We start from the raw sequence: 19,321 nt of genomic DNA on the forward strand, positions 1-19,321 counted from the left end.
GACTGAAAAGGGGTTTAAATAGGTTTGTGTTTTTTATTGACACTTTGGGGATTCTGGGGAGGTTTTGAGTACTTGTTGGTCCCCACCTGCAGTACTGGCAGCGGTGGCCGAACGGTTTGCGGAGCGGTCTTGATACCGGAAGGTCGCCAGTTCGTATCCCCGGACCGGCACGTTAAAATTACCACCGCTGAAGTGCCCTTGAGCAAGGCATTGAACCACTACCATGAAATGTTCTATGAGCAGGGCCTGGCTGTAAACAAGTATCTGATGCTTAGTCCAGTTACCCTGGGTAAATATAGTAACTTTGCTTTGCTTTGCTTTGGCAAACCTGTTGATTGAAAGGGGCCAAGCACTGTAGAGGAGGAGGGGTGTTTGTTCATATGTTTGTATTATGTATCAAGTGTTTATTCCTAATTTCCTGTTTTTGTAACTTTTTTGGCCCGTCTCCTGTTGCCGGCATGCATGCTACATACTAATTCCTACACGGGTTGTGCTTATAACCACGCCCAAGGGGAAGTTAAGTTCACTGAGGTTAAGGTTAGGGTTAGGGTTAGGTCTAGGCTGTCAATCACAGCGACTGGCCAATCACAGCACGTCGACTGCACAACCCGTGTAGGCTTTGGTATGTCGCGGCATGCACTGACTGTCAATCTTTTGGAGAGGTAAATAAAATACCCAAAATGTACCTGTTTGCTTCATAGAGCCTTGGGCCATCGGCCAGCCCTTTTGCATGCACGCACGTACGCACATTCTCTCTCTGCCTGTCCATGTTTTCTTTGTTTCTGCACTCTGGTTTCTTCCCAGGCTCCCCCAGAGTCAGTGTCGAAGTGTCCTTGAGCAAGACTCTGAACCCCTAATTGATCCAGACTAGAATTCTAGCGCCACGCGTCGTTGGCTCCCTTGCAACGTTGTCACCCTTGCAATGTTGCACTGCTAATTGTAGTGAGCAAGAAAGGTGTTGGTGTGAGTAATGAGTGTGATTGATGCACATGGAGAATAGGGTGTAAATGCAGATGGTAAGTGTGACCGACTAGTCACTACCCAGGGCAAGGAAGGACACGACACAGGCAGTTGTTCTCAAGTAGAGTGGTTTATTCCTCTCAGTGCAAGGAATAACACAACATATGACATTTTACACAAGAGAGGAGATAGCTCTCCACTGTCCGGACAGACGCTCTCTCCTGAGTGTTTGTGGAGATGACTGATTTATCCTGTTGTGCCTTGATCAAGTCCATGCACAACAGGTGCGCAGCCACACCCAGCTCTGACCAGTTCTAGTTTGACTCAGGCCAGGTGTGACTGCTTAAATCAGTCATCCTCCATCTCACAGTAAGTAGTCGGAAATAAGATAGCATTTGTTGTGTAACAACATGGTTTATTGTCATGTTGTAATGTATGACAGTGTGACTGTACTGTTCATACTGTACCGTGCTGTGGTATACTACTCGTAGTGTATATTAGAGTGCTGTACTGTAGTGTTTGTACTGTACTGTAGTAAAATCGTACTATACCATACTGTACTGTAGTGTTTGTACTGTACTGTAGTATTCGTACTATACCATACTGTACTGTAGTATCTACTGTACCGTACTCTACTACTTTAGGAAGTGGTGGTGTTGCGCAATAAGTCAATGTATGCTTACTGTGCAGTGTGCAATATGTGGAGACATTAGGAGCTTGATGATAATAGGCCAAGGACCGTGCGGGAGTACTTAGCAAGTGTTGTGTGAAATGTGGAGGCGTTTGAGCGTGCGTGTGCTGAGAGAATCTCTTTCAAAGGTCCATGGAGAGGGGCTTCAATAATGTAGCAGGATGTGCAGGTTGGTGCCTTGTATGGTTTCCTCCGTCATCGGTGTATGAATGTGTGTGTGAACTGTGAATGGGTGAATGTAATGCACAATTTATGTAAAGTGCTTTAAAAGCGCTATAAATGCACCATTTACCATATTTGATCTCATGGTGCATTTCTGTAAACATCCTTTGGAGGCAGTAGTGATAGCTTTGTGTGCAGGTAATCTCTTGAAAAAGTTGACCTACCCCTAGCGAGAAAGTTAATTTGTTGTTTTAATAGTCATAAACAATTCCACTGGGTGTCAAAATCAGTCGTGACGTCACAGAGTAACCGTAAACAACACAATCTGTTCTGTTCTTGGATTAATGTTTGATTCTGGCAACTTTTCCACAGTCCCATAACAGATGCCTGATTTTGCTGTAAATATTTTATCTTTGATATATAATTGCTCGTTATACCCACTGCAACTGCATGCGTATACTATCCATATACTGTTGTAGGCTGGCTGACGCTGTAACCCCATATCCGCTGTTGATACTGTACGTCTACTCTGTACACACACACACACACACACACACACACACACACACACACACACACACACACACACACACACACACACACACACACACACACACACACACACACACACACACACACACAGTATCCATTTATGGATGATTGATCTATGTTCATATTACTGGTGATAGATTGTACACTATAGTTACCAGTACGCCTACACTGGTTAACAGATTATACGCCATGGTAACCGATTCAAATATAATAGAGGTTTTCATACATGTGTGCGTGCATGCATGCGTGTGCTTTGTGCCTACTACTGTATATGTATGTACTGGGGTTTTGGGTACGTTCTTGTGTACAGTGAGAGGTTGTTTGTGTTCTGCACAGTGTGTGATCTTGTTGATTGTACAGTATAAGATCGATGGATGTCTCTCTGTCTTCACTTCAGTCTAATGAAGAGTTTAGCTCGAAAGGTCATAGTTTTTCTCTCTCTCTCTTTGGAGCCCTACAATGGGCGAGCGTTTCATAAATACATTTTCCACTTTTCCTAAACCGATCGTCGATCAGCACCTGCTCAATTTCGGGTTTGGGATGTGCATGTCTTCTTCTTCTTCTTCTTCTTCTTCTTCTTCTTCTTCAGAGGTTGTTTGTGTGACTTAGGATTGTTTTTCTGTCGAGCAGTAATGTCCCTCAAGGCCAGTGCACTGACCAGTCACACACTCTTCCTCCATTCTTCAGACCACAATCAATGGGACGTGTCTGGCAGCTCTGTTTATGATAATTACCTGGCAGTGCAGTGCTGTCACTTCACATCTGTTTAGTGGAGATGGGCCCTCTCCTCCAGAGAGGACTGGAGTGGAGGCTAATGTGTCACTGAAAGCCTGATGATTTATACTTCGTTATATGATAGTGTCGCATGCAGAAATGGGCCTATCGACAAGCTGCAGTCTTAACTTGGACTTAACTTAAATGTATCCATAATATGTTAGCCTGAAAACCAGACAAAGCTGCCGTTGCAAAGAAAATCAGACCCGTCTGAACTGAGTGGTGCTGTGTGTGTGTGTGTGTGTGTGTGTGTGTGTGTGTGTGCGTGTGTGCGTGTGTGTGTGCGTGCGTGTGTGCGTGCGTGCTGCACACACTGCACTCTGTACTTGTGATACACTAAAACTGTACTACTCGTACTGTACTGTACACCATACTGTACTGCATTGTACTCTGTACCGTAGTACTGTACTGCACTGTACTCTGTATTTGCTGTATGTTGCTGGACCCCCTCGAAAACGAGATGATACATCTCAAGGGATATCCTTTTCTCAATAAAGGTTCATATATATTGATACACTGTAAACTGTACTGTACTGTACTGTACTGTACTGTACTGTACTGTACTGTACTGTACTGTACTGTACTGTACTGTACTGTACTGTACTGTACTGTACTGTACTGTACTGTTCATATTTGTACTCTGTACTGTAGGCTACTGTAGTGAGCTGTACTATAGTACCATACTGTACAGCACTGTACTGTGTGTACAGCACTGCACTCTGTACTGGTGATACACTCAAAAACACGGCTTCCCATCGTGCACCATGTGCACAGTATGAAGCTCAACAGCGCCACTTTGCCACCTGTTGGTACCCCAAACAGACAGACAGAGGGAGGGAGCCACATTGTTATTTCCTTGGAGTGGTTAGCAACACTCAAAAAATGCCCCTGCAGATTTGGTCTGGCAACACTCAGTTGTGATTAGATTTCACTCCCTCCAAACGTCCGAGCATTAATATGGTAACGCCCCGCCTGCCTCTGATTGGCCTACCGACACTGCCGGCCTTATGCTGGATAGTCTGCCGCGAGGTTACTCCGTGGTGGGAAATAAATAAATAATACAAGTACGATATAATACAAGAGAATGACAGCTTGGCACGCGCGACAGTAACTTGTATTTTTTGTAGAAGAGGCAAACTAATATATTGTTTATGCCTATATTTGTATACATTATTGTACTGTAAAAAGGTCCCTTTTCCCTTGATCTTTATCTTTTTTTAGTAAATAGTATTAGTTTAGTATAATTAGATTAACCCATTCTGGGCGGGGACACCTTTTGGTGTTCTAACCCTTCTGGACAGGAACCCCTCTTGGGGTTCTGTACAGTATGTACAGTATTCTATATTCTGCTATATACAAATTTAAGTTTTTCAGAAAGCTTAGGTCAGGATTTAAAGGGCTTTTTAGAGTTGGCCTCTACACGATAATCAACACTAACACTTTAATTAGAACACACCCAAATCAAATCATACAACGTCGTACGTATTCAATCAATCATTCAATCAAAGCAAACGGCATAAACAATATTAGTTTGCCTCTTCTACAAATATAAAAGTTACAAGTTACTGTCGCCAAGCTGTCATTCTCTTGCACTTATTATTATTTCCCACCACGGAGTAACCTCGCGTCTGGTGAGACCATTGGGGCAAGACGGGCAATGTCGGTAGGCCAATCAGAGGCAGGCGGGGCGTTACCATGTCTATGCTCGGTCGTAGAATAGATATACACCCTCCAAAATAGTGAGGGACCAATCAGGAACCAGAATGCAAATTCGCCCCTTGGAAATGCAGGTTCCACACAGAGATTCCAGACTAATATCTACATAGAGATATTAGTCTGGCCATGCCAGGCTAACTCATGTTACGCTGACTCATCTCTCATTCATTGCACGTCATCCAGTGCTGCTGAGGGAGAAAGATATCGGTTTGCCCTCTATACCGATTATTCATTTGAGAGGCAAGGTTATATGGAAGGTTCATTTGGTTCCATTTGTACACTGTGTGATTTTATTGTGAAGATTGCAATCAACCTGCAGTTATACTTTGCCTTGCATTGCTTTGCTAAATGGTTAGAGTACTATTGTATAATAGTGCATGGGGAGTTGGGGACAATTTAAGGACAAGGTTGAATAATCAACATAGTAAAAGGCATTCCCCTCATGTTGCGTAACAGGACAGATGCAGAGGGGACAGAGAAAGCTGTGAAAAGGCAAAAACAGAGCAGGCAGGGAGGATTTTCTGAACCACCTGCTTAATCATTTCTTTATGTATGATGTACTGTATTATCATGTTTTGTTCTTGCTTACTGTAAATCGCTCTCGATTAAGAGCGTCTGCTAAATTGTAAGTTGTAAATTGTAAATTGTTTTTGTTTGCTTTGTTTTTAAAAGTAATACATTGAAATTGTAATGTAAACGGTGAGGTTCTCGCATAAGCCCCCCTAAGGATTCTTACCTGATGTCTTATTGATGAACTACCATATTATGCAATAACTGTTGTACAAATCAAATAAATCAAATACTGCATACAGGTTGATAATGAATGGCCAGTTTTGATTGTTTGTGTAAACACAAACATTCATGTGTAAACACAAACATTGAAGACGAAGGTGAGGACGCAAATTCTAATTGGCCGGAATGAGATGATGTATGATGATGTATGATGATAAGAGTGCCCCTCACTTCACACAGGTGTGATTTTTGTATTTTTAACCTTATGCCAGTATGAGCTATGGATATGTTAAAAAGGTTAAAAATACATAAAAAAATACTGCACCATCTTTAAAAGAGGACATTTTGTAGCATACCTTATAGATAAGAGGTATAAGTTTGCTTGAACCTAATTGTCTACCACAACTAGATGAAGGAGAATTTGACAGTGTGCAATTAAAAAAGACTACATTAATTTGTTTAGTATTCATTCATTTCTATTCATATACCGTATCTCCAGTATTCTGCCAAGCTTGGGCATGACCAAAACATCAGTCAAGTCTCCTGATGCCTGAATTACACAAACCTGTTGTGTAATTTGTTAAGAAACTTTAATAATAACTAAGTGGTTAGAGGAGTGCTGTCTGGCTTTAAATGGATGGCTGCTACACACCAGGGCTTTTAAGGATGAAGAGGACACGAGTTAGCTTCTAATTTAATCCAATTTATATCTGATCCGAGATCCAGAGTGCAGTCTTGCCACTAATAGTAAACCAAGTACCCCCTGTGACCTCTTCCTCTAAAGCAGAGATTCTTATCTGTTATTCTTCTATATCATCTAAAATCAAAACTGTATTCGCAGGCTCTTAAGGCAATTCATTATTAGAAAACCCTGGAAGGGATATGTGTACAGATTACAGACTTACAGTCTTCAATACACAGCAAAAAAGCTACTTCAAACTGCTTAGTTATTGTCTCCAGTCAGGCCAAAGGCTAGACTATGTTTCTTATTTTTTCGGTTGCCAATGTGTGACCCCAACGGCAACTTTCTACAAGCTGCTGATCTAAACAGTATAATATAAAAAAATCAATAATCTGTACATTGAAACTATAGACACTATAGGATGCCAGGTCTACAAATAGACCTAAAAGAAGGCAGCATGCACGACTCCATCTCGTCTCCATCACTTTGATAATTTTACCGGGTGCACAGTCGGGAAAGACACTTTTAAACAAGAGAAGACTGTTTCGGCAGAAGCCTTCGTCAGCGTTGTATCTTCATAATCTTCATACAACGCTGATGAAGGCTTCTGCCAAATCGCGTTCGTTGTGTACTGTTTGTTTGCAGCATACCATACCAATACCTACCATGCAAAAATAAATAAGTGCCTTAAAGGACAGTTCCATGAGTGCTGGTTTTATACTCTTGCTACAAATAGACCTGCCATCTGTCTACATAACTAACTATCTAAATGACATTTTAGCCTTTGCATAATCCTGCAAGGTCGTCAAGGCTATAGGGTAAAGTGGAATTACGGTGGAAGGTTGGGAGTGAGTCTGCAGTTCTAATTGCAATGGGGAGTTCGTTCCAAAGTTTGGAAGCCAGGCTCAGAAGGGATAAGATTCTGGAAAGTGTGGAGCGTTGTCCCAGATGTTTTAATGAAGGTTCTGACAGCTTCTCTGTGTTAGCTGATCTAAGACATGATAAGGATTTGTGAGTGCTTATAACTGTAATTTTGCAGTGCTATAAGCAGATTATAATGCATTATGTTTATAATGCATTATAGACATGGGCTTTATAGAAAGTTTTACCCAGCAAATGTCACTGATTGCTGCACAAACATGATAATAATATTTTTTTACAGTAGCCTACACATAATCTCGGGAGTCATATGACAATTCGTGTCAAACTTTTTGATATTCCATATCGTTTACCTGTAATTGGCTTCCCAAAAAATAGTGGGAGGGGTTATGCAAAAAGTTGAACTGCATGATGTGGAATATAGCTATTCTACGGCTTCATTAACCCATTAAGGACGGGAACCCCTTTTGGGGTTCTTGTTGCTATCTACAGTATAGCAACATTCACATTCAGCCTCTAAATGGGTCAAGTCCTGATGGCTGCAACCCATGATTTACACAACCCCGGCTTGACAGAGATACTGTATGTGCTCCGTGAAACACCCGTTCTTACCTTTGTTTTGCGTGTGTGTGTGTGTGTGTGTGTGTGTGTGTGTGTGTGTGTGTGTGTGTGTGTGCACGTGCAGTCGTGCACACATGTTTGCATATACGCATGCATGTGATGTGTGCAGCAGGTGGATGCTATGGGTTATTAGGCCAGATAAACAGAACAGGATTGTATAACTCTAGCTAACCGATAATTCACTGACCTTTACCTCCTACACTCTAATGCATTCTAATTGGCACAGAAAGTACAGCATGACTTACTTTGCAACACATACATGCGCACATGCATGCACACACAAACACACCTGGTAGTTGTCATAGAGATTAAGGCTCACAGCTATACTAAACCATGTAGTTCACACCTTACAGAAACGGCTGGGGGATAATAACCGAGAAACCATTAAATCACATCATCGCTGTCGGGTGGCTATGAAAATAGCGTTCTGAGCTTGTACTGTAGATCTGCTATTTTCACTGCCTTTGTGTGATACTGTTGTATGATGAAGTAGGGCATTAATATATATTATATAATGTATATTTATATGGAGATGCAAGGTTTCGGCCCTACAGCAACGATGTGCAATGTTGGAACAAGGTGGGAAAAAGGTGGAGTTGTACAAAATAACCCAATATCTTGTTTTTGCTTGCCAGGCCGCTGTCTATTTCATTCTGTGTGGCTGAGTCCTGCCCATTTTCAGAGGTGGCACGCACCATGCAAAAGAATGACCGGTCCGGGGACGACAGCCAGAGGGACAGTGTGAGTGGATGACTTATTCTTTTCCTGTTAGTGTTGTGCAGAAACATCCCATGTCCATATTTCACCTTTTCGTGTTTTTGTTTTTCACAAATGAATGCCCTACTTCAGGTGTTCCCAAACTGTGGTGCGTGCACCCCTTGTGGTGCGTGCACCCCTTGTGGTGCGTGAACGCCCTCTAGGGGGTGCTGTGGTGCGTGCACCCCTTGTGGTGCGTGCACCCCTTGTGGTGCGTGAGCGCCCTCTAGGGGGTGCTGTGGTGCGTGCACCCCTTGTGGTGCGTGCACCCCTTGTGGTGCGTGCACCCCTTGTGGTGCGTGCACCCCTTGTGGTGCGTGAACGCCCTCTAGGGGGTGCGTGGCATGAAAAGGGTAATGGCTAGTACAAACGGCAAAATCCAGTAAAACACTTTTGTAAGGAGATGTATAGAGCAGCTGCGGGAGTATACATGACATTCTAATTTGCCATTATCATATTTAAAAAAAAAATCAGTTTCCGTCAAATACAACGAGACTGAGCGTTGGGCGTGCGTCAGCTATGTCAGGAGGTAACAGGTGGTGCACGGCCAAAAACGTTTGCCCTAATTCATCAAAACAATTGTGTTGAAACAAAAGTTGTGAAAATAGCAAATCCACATGCTATACAAATATAACACACGCACGCACACACGCACGCACGCACGCACGCACGCACGCACGCACGCACGCACGCACGCACGCACGCACGCACACACGCACACACACACGCACACACACATAGCAAACAACAAAGGTCATAACGGGCATAAGAAGTGTGTGTGTGTGTGTGTGTGTGTGTGTGTGTGTGTGTGTGTGTGTGTGTGTGTGTGTGTGTGTGTGTGTGTGTGTGTGTGTGTGTGTGTGTGTGTGTGTGTGTGTGTGTGCACGTGCGTGTGTATGCATGTCTTTTATACCCTGAGATTGAAAGGTAATGCAATATTCAGCCATACACTAGGCTATTTCTTTGTTGGCCACATGTCTTTTTTCCTTTTTATTCCTTTTATCTTTCATCTCCGTCCACCATAGCAGTAACTCAAACACATATCCCTACCTACCTATAGTAGCTTAAGGGTTTTGTATGCCTTGTAACAGAAAGAGATGAAATGTCATGCTTTATTAAAATTGTAGTTCCAGCACACCTTTTGTTATTATTATACATTCTGTCTTTTTGATTTAGACAGGCGGCAGGAAAGCATAATAACAGAGAATATAGTTGATACTTCTTTATCTAGCATCAGGCTTATCCTGAATAAGATGCTGTATTCAATCATATACTCTATAGGCAGTGACCTTTGTTCAAAATCAAATGTACTGCACTGCACACTGCACAGTGTAACAAAGTGTGGATCTGGGTAGCGAAACTAGATCAAATGTAATTCGAATATGCAAGTCTTTCAGGCTCACATTGTAAATCAGACATGATATGTCAGGCAACCGGAGCGTTTCTCTTCTTAATGTGTAAAGTGGGTGAAACAGCCACAATGCACCTCCCAATATTCATTCGAGGAATGTCAAATCCACAGCACACCTTCGGCACCGGCTCCACATTTCCACAAATGCCGTCTCTCACACCTGTCTGGCCAGTGATCCTTATAGAAGTGGTATTAAAACGTAAAAACATCGCTTGGATGCAACTGGGACTTCAGTCCTCAGTGATGTATCCCAAGGTCATCGGGGTTTCGGGTCTCGCAAACATCATACCCCTCACTCGGGTGACCCAGCCGGGGTGATCAAGTCCCGACTTACGTCCCAGTAGCTATACCCTCGATCAGACCCACTAGGGAAAGACCAGGGCCCCACAATCCGTTGGAACCACTCCGGAACTACTCTGCTGGGACTGAGAGGCACAATTCTGGCATGTGGAGGGACTAGGCTCTGTGGGTTGACTCCTGTCCGGGTCCCTCCTACGTCTCACCAGGTCCACTCCTGCTCTCACCAGGAGTACCACCAGGACCTGTGCGTTGCACCAGACTCCCAGCACCAGACACTTCATTCAGGAGTGGTGCAGTTTCTTGAGCCGCAATGGTTCTGCAGGCTCCACCTGGGCAACGGTGGTACTGCAGGCTCCGCTTGCAGCTCGAATGGCCCTCCTAAAGGCCTCATCAAAGGTTTTTGGGCTTCCTCCTCACGGAGGATGCAGGCTGGGGCGCCAACACATATTGCTCCCGGGGTGCCGTCTACATTCCGGCTGTCACCCGTCTCTCCGGTGGTCACCGAGACTATACCTGGTTGTCACATAGTCTATTCCTATGAGTAGAATAGAATACCTCAGAACGAAAAAACATCGCTTGGATGCAACTGGGACGTATCCTCAGTGATGTATCCCAAGGTCATCGGGGTTTCGGGTCTTGCGAACATCATACCCCTCACTCGGGTGACCCAGCTGGGGTGATCAAGTCCCGACTTACGTCGCAGTAGCTACCCTCGATCAGACCCTGATGTTGGGACTGGGAGGCACAATTCTGGCATGTGGAGGGGCATTATTCCAGTTCCTTTCCCCTCCATCAGGTGCCCCAGCTGACCAAGGGGACGCAGTATAGAGACCAGGATTACTGCATGTTTTTTGTATGGGTACCTACCCTAGGGGACATGGGGACAACATGTAAACTCCACACAGAAAGGCCCTTTTCGCCTACCCTACCTAGGGTAAGGGCGCTGATGACGCGGAGGAGAGAACACGCCCCACAGTGGGAATCGTACTGCATGCTATAAGCATACTATATATTATTACATGGCTTTGTTGAATACTCAATTCTGATTGGTCATTCGAGGCATTCTGCTGTCTTATTTCCTGGTTATTTCCTGATAGCACACTGCTGATCTCAATAACAAACCAGTGTTCTGCCTCTGTTGATGTTCCTAATATGGAAGCGGAAGCTTGCAAACTAATAACACCATTTTTAAATCAATATTTTATGTTACATGATTTTGTTTGTAAGTAGCTGTGTAATAAGCAGAATAATGTAGTGCTCATTATTGGAAAATAAACCCCTTCAGGGCAAAGCAGAATGTCGCTTCATGTCACTAATGCTTCGCCTCTTCAGGATTTATTTTCCAATAATGGCCACCTCACTGTACGTTATCCCTACCTATAGCATTTTGAGTAATACTCTATTGTAGCCTAGGTGCTGTAGGAATGCAATTATAGCCTGTGTAAAGCAGGGCTCCTGCACCTTACCATGAAATGTAAATAGTGCAAGGCACCAACCTGCTCATCACGAGCAGTTAGGGGTTAAGGGCTCCATTTTTGTCTCATATTTCTAAAGCCACTATTTGGGGATTTAGGAGTGGGGAAAGGGTGTTCCCCCACTAAAGTTGCCCGTTAGTGCTATATTGCTTCATAGCCTCAGCCCGTTGCTGCCTTGAAGTCTCACTTGTGCTGCACCCAACGCCCCCCCCCCCTCCCGTGCCGTTTTTTCCACACGCACAGAGCCAAGAACACTCGTCTTTCACAACTCGTTTAAATCTCGCCCATTTTTTAAATGTAAACTACGAAATTATTTGGTAATTAATTAATTTGTATATAGATAGATTGTGCGTGTAGATCGTCTCTACGGAATGGTATGAAGCGAAAAGGAAAGTTTGGCAAGTCGGATTAACTGAAGCTGGTGATGAACTGAAGAGCAAATGGAATCGCGCGCACAGCACAATGGCTGGCAGGCTGGCACAAATAACTTCTTTGACTATACAATTATGGCAGGCACTCACTTCAGCTGATTATAGGAAAATAACAAAGAGATGCAATATGAATATTGGAGAGATGAGGCAGCCTGACTATAGTCTGTGCCTGGACATCTCCATTGAGGCGCGCGGTGGCCGCTCTTTACCAAACTAATTTGGCACGGCTTACCAAAATGGCAATTTAGGGGAAAGCGTGCCAGCACGCCCATGACCACACCTCTAGGCGCAAATACCGGTGTCTGCAAAAAAGATAGCGGGTGACGAAAATACCATTAAGGGACAGAGAAAGCTCCTATATTCGTAATTTTCGGGCAGCGGCTGAATTGCGGGCCGCGTTGCGGGTAAAGTCGGAGACGAAATTGGAGCCCTTTAAGTGTCTTACAGTTTCAACCTTCGTTCGAAAATGTCCCAAAAATATCCTTAAAAAAGGGCACTTTGACGCTAACCTATTGGGAACCAGGAACCTTCAGATTCCCAAACAGCCACTCTATGAGCCACTGCCTTCCTAGATGTTTCACATCTGCTAAATATTCACTGTACTGGGCAATATTGAGGAGTTTAGGAAATCCAAGCAAGTTCTTAATGTAAAATATTATCATTTTAGCATTTTTCTTTTTTGTTGTTGACATTAGTGGGAAAATACCTCAAGCTGTGTGTGATACCATTTTCTATAGGACGCTGTTGAATGCATAATACAGGCTCTTGGGGGCTGTCCAATTGTCATGATTCACCTTATGAGCATCACCATGGCTACGCAGATGTGACTGTGTGTCACAGACGTGACTGTGGCTGTGTGAGTGAGGGTGTGATGAGGCTGTGGAGACAGGCCAGACATCACTCCGTCTCCTGCCCGTGCACATCTTAATACCCAATTAGGGCCCAGCAGGGGGACATCCAGGCACGGACCAGGCCCTTTGGACAAGGAAAGGGGAACAGGATGAGGAGAGGGGAACAGGGGGGCTGCCAGAGGAACACATGGGGAGAAAACACATGCAGATAACAACAGGGAAGAAGGATTCTGGGCATTCAGACAGAGGCACAGAGAGTGGACACTGTATGCTAGCCTGGCATGGCCAGACTAATATCACTGCCATATATTGCTCTGTGTGGAACCTGCATTTCGAAGGGACAAATAAAAAAAAATGCCTTTGGTGATAAACCCACCCCATATTTGCATTCTGGGCCCTGATTGGTCCCTCACTACATTAGAGGGAGTGATATCCAATCACAACTGAGAGGTGCCAGACCAAAGGGCTATTTATTTCCCGCACTGGCAGATTGATCTGATTTCCAGGCTAACTATATGCAGTCTTCGGCTTATTAGCACCATAGTCACGTACCATAGTATGTGATGTAATAATGTAATCATGTAAAGATGTCACGGCAGACCCAATGCATTCAGGAGACAAGGACAGGGTGAGAAAAAGATTCAGAGCAGATAAAAAGATGAAAAGCATTTACAGAAGTTACAAGAGAAAGAAGGAAGCTGGAAGTACCTTCACTAAAAACGCCGGAGCAACGCTCCACACGTCCCAAACTCTTCTCCCTTCTGGCTCCAAAACTATGGAATGCACTTCCCATTACAATCATTACAATCCATTACAATCCCATTGTAATCCCATTACAATCATCCCAATCTTCCGCCGTAGTCTGAAAACCTACCTCTTCAGACTCCATCATGGCCCGTAGCCGATCTTACAAGCATATGCAAAGGCTCAACTTACTGTGTAGATAGCACTTTATGTAATGTATACTTAGATAGCTTTTTATGCAGACTTATAGCATTTTATGTAGACAGCACTACAATAGCAATTTATGTAGACATAGCAAAGTCTAAAGTATATATATAGTTTCATTATAGATATTCCACTGTTACGTTCTTATAGCTTACGCATCTTTCATGATAACTTTTTATGTATGTGATGTATTGCCATGCTTTTAGTTCTTGCTTAATGTAAGTCGCTCTGGATTAAGAGCGTCTGCTAAATGCCTAAATTGTAAATTGTAAATTGAGCAGGGGAGACATCATGGGACGTTTGGAAAAGTGACAGCAGACATCATACCCAGAGCCACGACTAGGGGTGTAATGATATAGTAACTATCAAAATATTGATTTTAATGTAAAAACAAAATCGAAGTAAATATCGTATCGTATCGTTTGACTTTGACTATCGTTTTGCAATGCAAATAATCGGTATTGAATTGTTTTGCAATGGAAATAATCAATTTTATCAATACTAAGTAGGCTACTTTGTATTTAGCATTGTATTTAGCAATTTTAAGAAGAAAAAAGAAAAAGATTAGTTTAATTACTTTTCCATATAGCTACACTTCGTCTATTGTTAAATGTGTGTATTCTCTGTGTTCATGTCAAGGCGTGGTTTTGTCTATGTGTCCAAATACAATGTCCTTGTATTTGCCAGAGAATCATTGTGTTTACTAATTTATATCAATAATAATACATCTTTCCCTTAAAAACCTGCACTATCCACACATTTCGCACATATTTAATGTATTTGCTAAATAGTTACTGTATCGATTTCAAATCATGGAATCGTATCGTATCGCCATAATGAACCTGCAGTATCGTCCATGTATCGTATCATCAACCATGTATCGTGATGCGTATCGTATCGCTGTTAAGGTGTATTGTTACACCGTTAGCCACGACACATTGAGCTATCATCCCGTGAGACTCAAGTGAAGATTGATGATACTGTCACTGATATGTGGGGCTGAGTGTAAACAGTAGTGTTAATTGTTTTTGAGCCTTATCAACCTTATCAATTTATTGAAGAGAGTGTGGAACAATCTACTGCATTGCATATTTGAAGTAGGTAATTTGATTAGCTCCATAAAAATTGAAAAACATACAGAGAGAATTAATAAGAAACATGGCAGCACCCCCCCCCCCCCCCCCCCCCCCCCCGCCAGGCTGGAGGCTATTTTTCCCACTCCTGTCTGTCCGAGTGTCCGTCCACATGTCCGACTCCGTTTCCGTGTGTTCTCTGCACCTAATCTCAGGCTCCGTTGGACCGATTGGCATGGAACTTGCCCCGCACAAGTTAGAACCTCTGTGCCCCAAATTTTCAGACTCATGGAGGCGCTATAACAAGCCACTTCACACGTTTCCACCATTTTGCGGTTTTATCAGAAAACACCTTTGCTACTCCAACAGATTTTGGCCAAAACTGACATTAGTAAACATGTCTCTGGAGTCATCATGTGATCATGATGTATCATATTTTTCATATTCCATTCCAGTTGACTATGACTGACTTCCAAAATGTGTGGATACCTGCACTCTGAGGAGCACACTTTTCTAGTTGTTTTAATCCACTCCTTTCTGCCTATACTTCTGCCTGCCTGCTGTGCTCCTGCTTTTGTTTTGTACTGTACAGGCACACAAACCATGCAGTATTCAGTATAGAGGAAGCCTCTGTAATTGCTGTTCACAGTTCTCGTTTCACCCCTGATTGGCTTTGATTAGTGTGATAACTCTAGCTGTTTTGCCGTGTGCAGCCGAGCTCTGTTGCTGGGTGTGATGCATATACAATTGGGTGTGAACTCTGTCAGGTGGGTGCAGAATAGAGGATTCATTTGTGATGTTTATTTAATCTTTCACTTGAACAATGGGTAGTTAACAATAATGATACCAATTTCACCACAAATAATCACCCCCCCTCCCCTCATTGCAGATACAAAAGATCAAAGTTTAGACATTGATGCTATGCTAGGGCTGGTGATGGCACAGGATCCTCTGTATGGTTTTATAGTCTTACATTCTCTCTGTCTTATATCCTTTATTCAGCGTAGCGATAGTTCATTAAGCCATGGAAGTCTGGAGGGTTATAGGCCTACTTCTAATTACGGTATCTCTCCCATGACCCCCCCATTCATTCGCTAACAGTTAATTAATATATACTCGCTCCCTCTAATCAGTCTGTTTCTCATTCGCTAAAAGCTAACTCACACACACCCACAGTTCAATCAGGCGGTCTTTTTAAGCAGTCACTATTCACTGTAGGGATCGTTAATCGATTAATCGCTGTTAAGAAATTATCATATCAATTCAACTTAACAGTTAACAATTAATTCAAGATTCTGCCGTTCTATCATTGGGCGGTTTTCTGTGAATGTAATGTTGTCTGCGTGCGCGTAGCCGAGGAACGCACATGTGGGCCCGTTAAAAAAAAGTCCCCCACCTTGGTAGCCACAGAAACGTCTCTGCTTTTGAATGTGATGTGACAGACAAGACTGACTGTGCACTTTATTTCATTTTATTCCTCATACAAAGATGCCATTGCCTGGCCCTGTATCTCAAATGTAATCTCAAAGGAATATAATATGCCTTTTGTATTCTTTCTGAATACAAAAGACACTGAGGGAAAATAAAATTCTAAGATAATAAAAAGAATCACACTCGTGGGAAATGAGGAGCGCTCTTATCATCATACATCATCACATTCCGGCCAATCACAATTGGCGTCCTCACTTTTCTGTCCTCACTTGGGCTAGCGTCCCTCAAAAAGACGCCGCTTATCAACTAACCGGTTAATCGATTGATAAGGTTATCAAAATGTATCAATGAATCAATAATTTCCATCCCTAATTCACTGTGATCACTCTACATGCCTAGCTGACACAGTATATGTTCAGATGTTAGCGTTCAAATTCCTTCCACCTCCTGGCTTCCTCCCTGTGGCATTCAGTTCGGTTATAATGGGTGATTCTGTTATTAATGTTATTCATGGCTTAATTGTGCATACATTCACCCATTCACACACCGATGGCGGAGGAAACCATGCAAGGCACCAACCTGCAAATCGGGAGCAATTAGGAGTTTAGCGTCTTGTTCAAGGATACTTAGACACCGGAATCGAAACCGGAACCCAGAATCGAACTGGGAACCTTCCGGATGTTCTACCGGTCACTCTACCACTGGGCCACTGCCGTCCTATGGCTTACACTATGATGTACACCACTATGTGGTATCTATGTGATATGTACTGTAGCTATGTGACATGTGTAGGTCTATATGGCATGCAATTGAACTGTGTAATGTTGTTCATGTAGGCTACTGTAATATCTTTATCTTATGCACTGCTCTGGGTGTTTGTGATAATATGTTAATGTAGGTGATGCTGCTGTACTGTTATTTCTTCAGACAGTCTGACATAGTATTCTGTTTCCCTGTCTTGCCTGGAGTGTGTATGCTCTCAATTTTCACCGTGACAGCAAAAAGAAAAAAAGAAGAATTGCCCATATATTATTTAAGGCATATGTCAGGTATACATAGGTATCCATGTGCCTACATATGTCAGGTAGAAATATGTATCCATGTGCCTACATATGTCAAGTAGAAATAGGTATCCATGTGCCTACATATGTCAAGTAGAAATATGTATCCATGTGCCTACATATGTCAAGTAGAAATAGGTATCCATGTGCCTACATATGTCAAGTAGAAATATGTATCCATGTGCCTACATATGTCAAGTAGAAATATGTATCCATGTGCCTACATATGTCAAGTAGAAATAGGTATCCATGTGCCTACATATGTCAAGTAGAAATAGGTATCCATGTGCCTACATAGGTCAAGTAGAAATAGATATCCATGTGCCTACATATGTCAAGTAGAAATAGGTATCCATGTGCCTACATATGTCAAGTAGAAATAGGTATCCATGTGCCTACATATGTCAAGTAGAAATAGGTATCCATGTGCCTACATATGTCAAGTAGAAATAGGTATCCATGTGCCTACATATGTCAAGTAGAAATAGGTATCCATGTGCCTACATATGTCAAGTAGAAATAGGTATCCATGTGCCTACATATGTCAGGTAGAAATATGGGTAACCCTTCATTTTACGGTACGGTAATTACCAGGTAACTACCAGGTAATTACCTGGTAATAATAGGTAAGTACCTGGTATTACCTGGTAACAACCAGGTAGTAGTTATAAGTATTTGCCCATTAATTGCCTGGTAATTACATGGTAACTTCCAGATACATTACTCAGTAATTACTATGTAATTACCAAGTATTACCCAGTATGTATAACTATTTACTGTATAATCTCCTGGTAATTATATGGAACTTACCATGGTAAATGACACATACTTGTACAATACCACACCAGGTATTGTACAAGTATGTTCCTGACAATTACCAGGTATGTATACGTTTTTAGTATGTAATTACCAGCTAACTACCCGGTATTTACTCTGCAACCAGGCACGATACCCTGGTTGCAGGTACTATAGGTATGTAGGTACTATAGGTATACCAAGTATTTTCAACAACTACCAGGTATTTACTCTGCTACCAGGCAAGTTACCCAGTAGGTACTAGGTCATTACCAAGTATTTTCCTGACAACTACCAGGTAATAACATGGTAACTGTATTCACTGTGTTTACATGGGTACTACCCATGAAACACGTGGGTAGTAGCCTACCAGGAAATTACCAGTTGTACTAGGTAATTTCCTGACAACTACCATGTAATTACCTGATAGGTACCCAGTAAGGAAGGAGGAACTGTACTGTAAAAGGAAGCGTGCTCTATTTCCATGATATTACCATGTACCTACCTGGCAATTGTAGATTATAATCCTCCCCATTACCCATCAGGGTGTATTTTGAACTTTGAACTTTGAACTTTGAATTTTGAACTGGCAATAACTGTTAATTACCAGGTATTTACTGTGTAAATTAACAGGTAAAACCAAGCAAGTTACCGTGTAAGAAAGGTGTAATTGTACTGTGAAAGGAAGCGTGGTTTGTTACAGTGAAAGTACAGGGTAATATTATGGAAACAAACCACGCTTCCTTTCACAGTACAGTTCCACCTTTCTTACACGTTAACTTGCTTGGTTTTACCTGTTAATTTACACAGTAAATACTTGGTAATTAACAGTTATTGCCAGTTCAAAATTCAAAGTTCAAAGTTCAAAATACAAAGAATACGTTTACATGGGTACTACCCATGGCAATAACTGTTAATTACCAGGTATTTACTGTGTAAATGAACAGGTAAAACCTTGCAAGTTACCGTGTAAGAAAGGTGGAACTGTACTGTGAAAGGAAGCGTGGTTTGTTTCGATAA

At 42.5% G+C, this 19,321-nt stretch overlaps 1 protein-coding gene across 1 annotated transcript in view; it reads left to right on the forward strand.

Moving 5' to 3' along the window:
- Window positions 1-19,321, forward strand: part of pde4d (phosphodiesterase 4D, cAMP-specific) — a gene marked incomplete at its 3' end in the record, with an annotated part of 302,156 nt that overhangs the window by 21,865 nt on the left and 260,970 nt on the right. The window contains exon 2 of the mRNA XM_079515189.1: window positions 8,405-8,510. Within this exon, the coding sequence (XP_079371315.1) occupies window positions 8,466-8,510 (45 nt within the window). The 5' untranslated portion in view covers window positions 8,405-8,465. The remainder of the gene's footprint in view (window positions 1-8,404; window positions 8,511-19,321) is intronic.

Source organism: Electrona antarctica (assembly GCF_951216825.1).
Source record: "Electrona antarctica genome assembly, chromosome: 12".
NCBI lineage: Eukaryota > Metazoa > Chordata > Actinopteri > Myctophiformes > Myctophidae > Electrona > Electrona antarctica.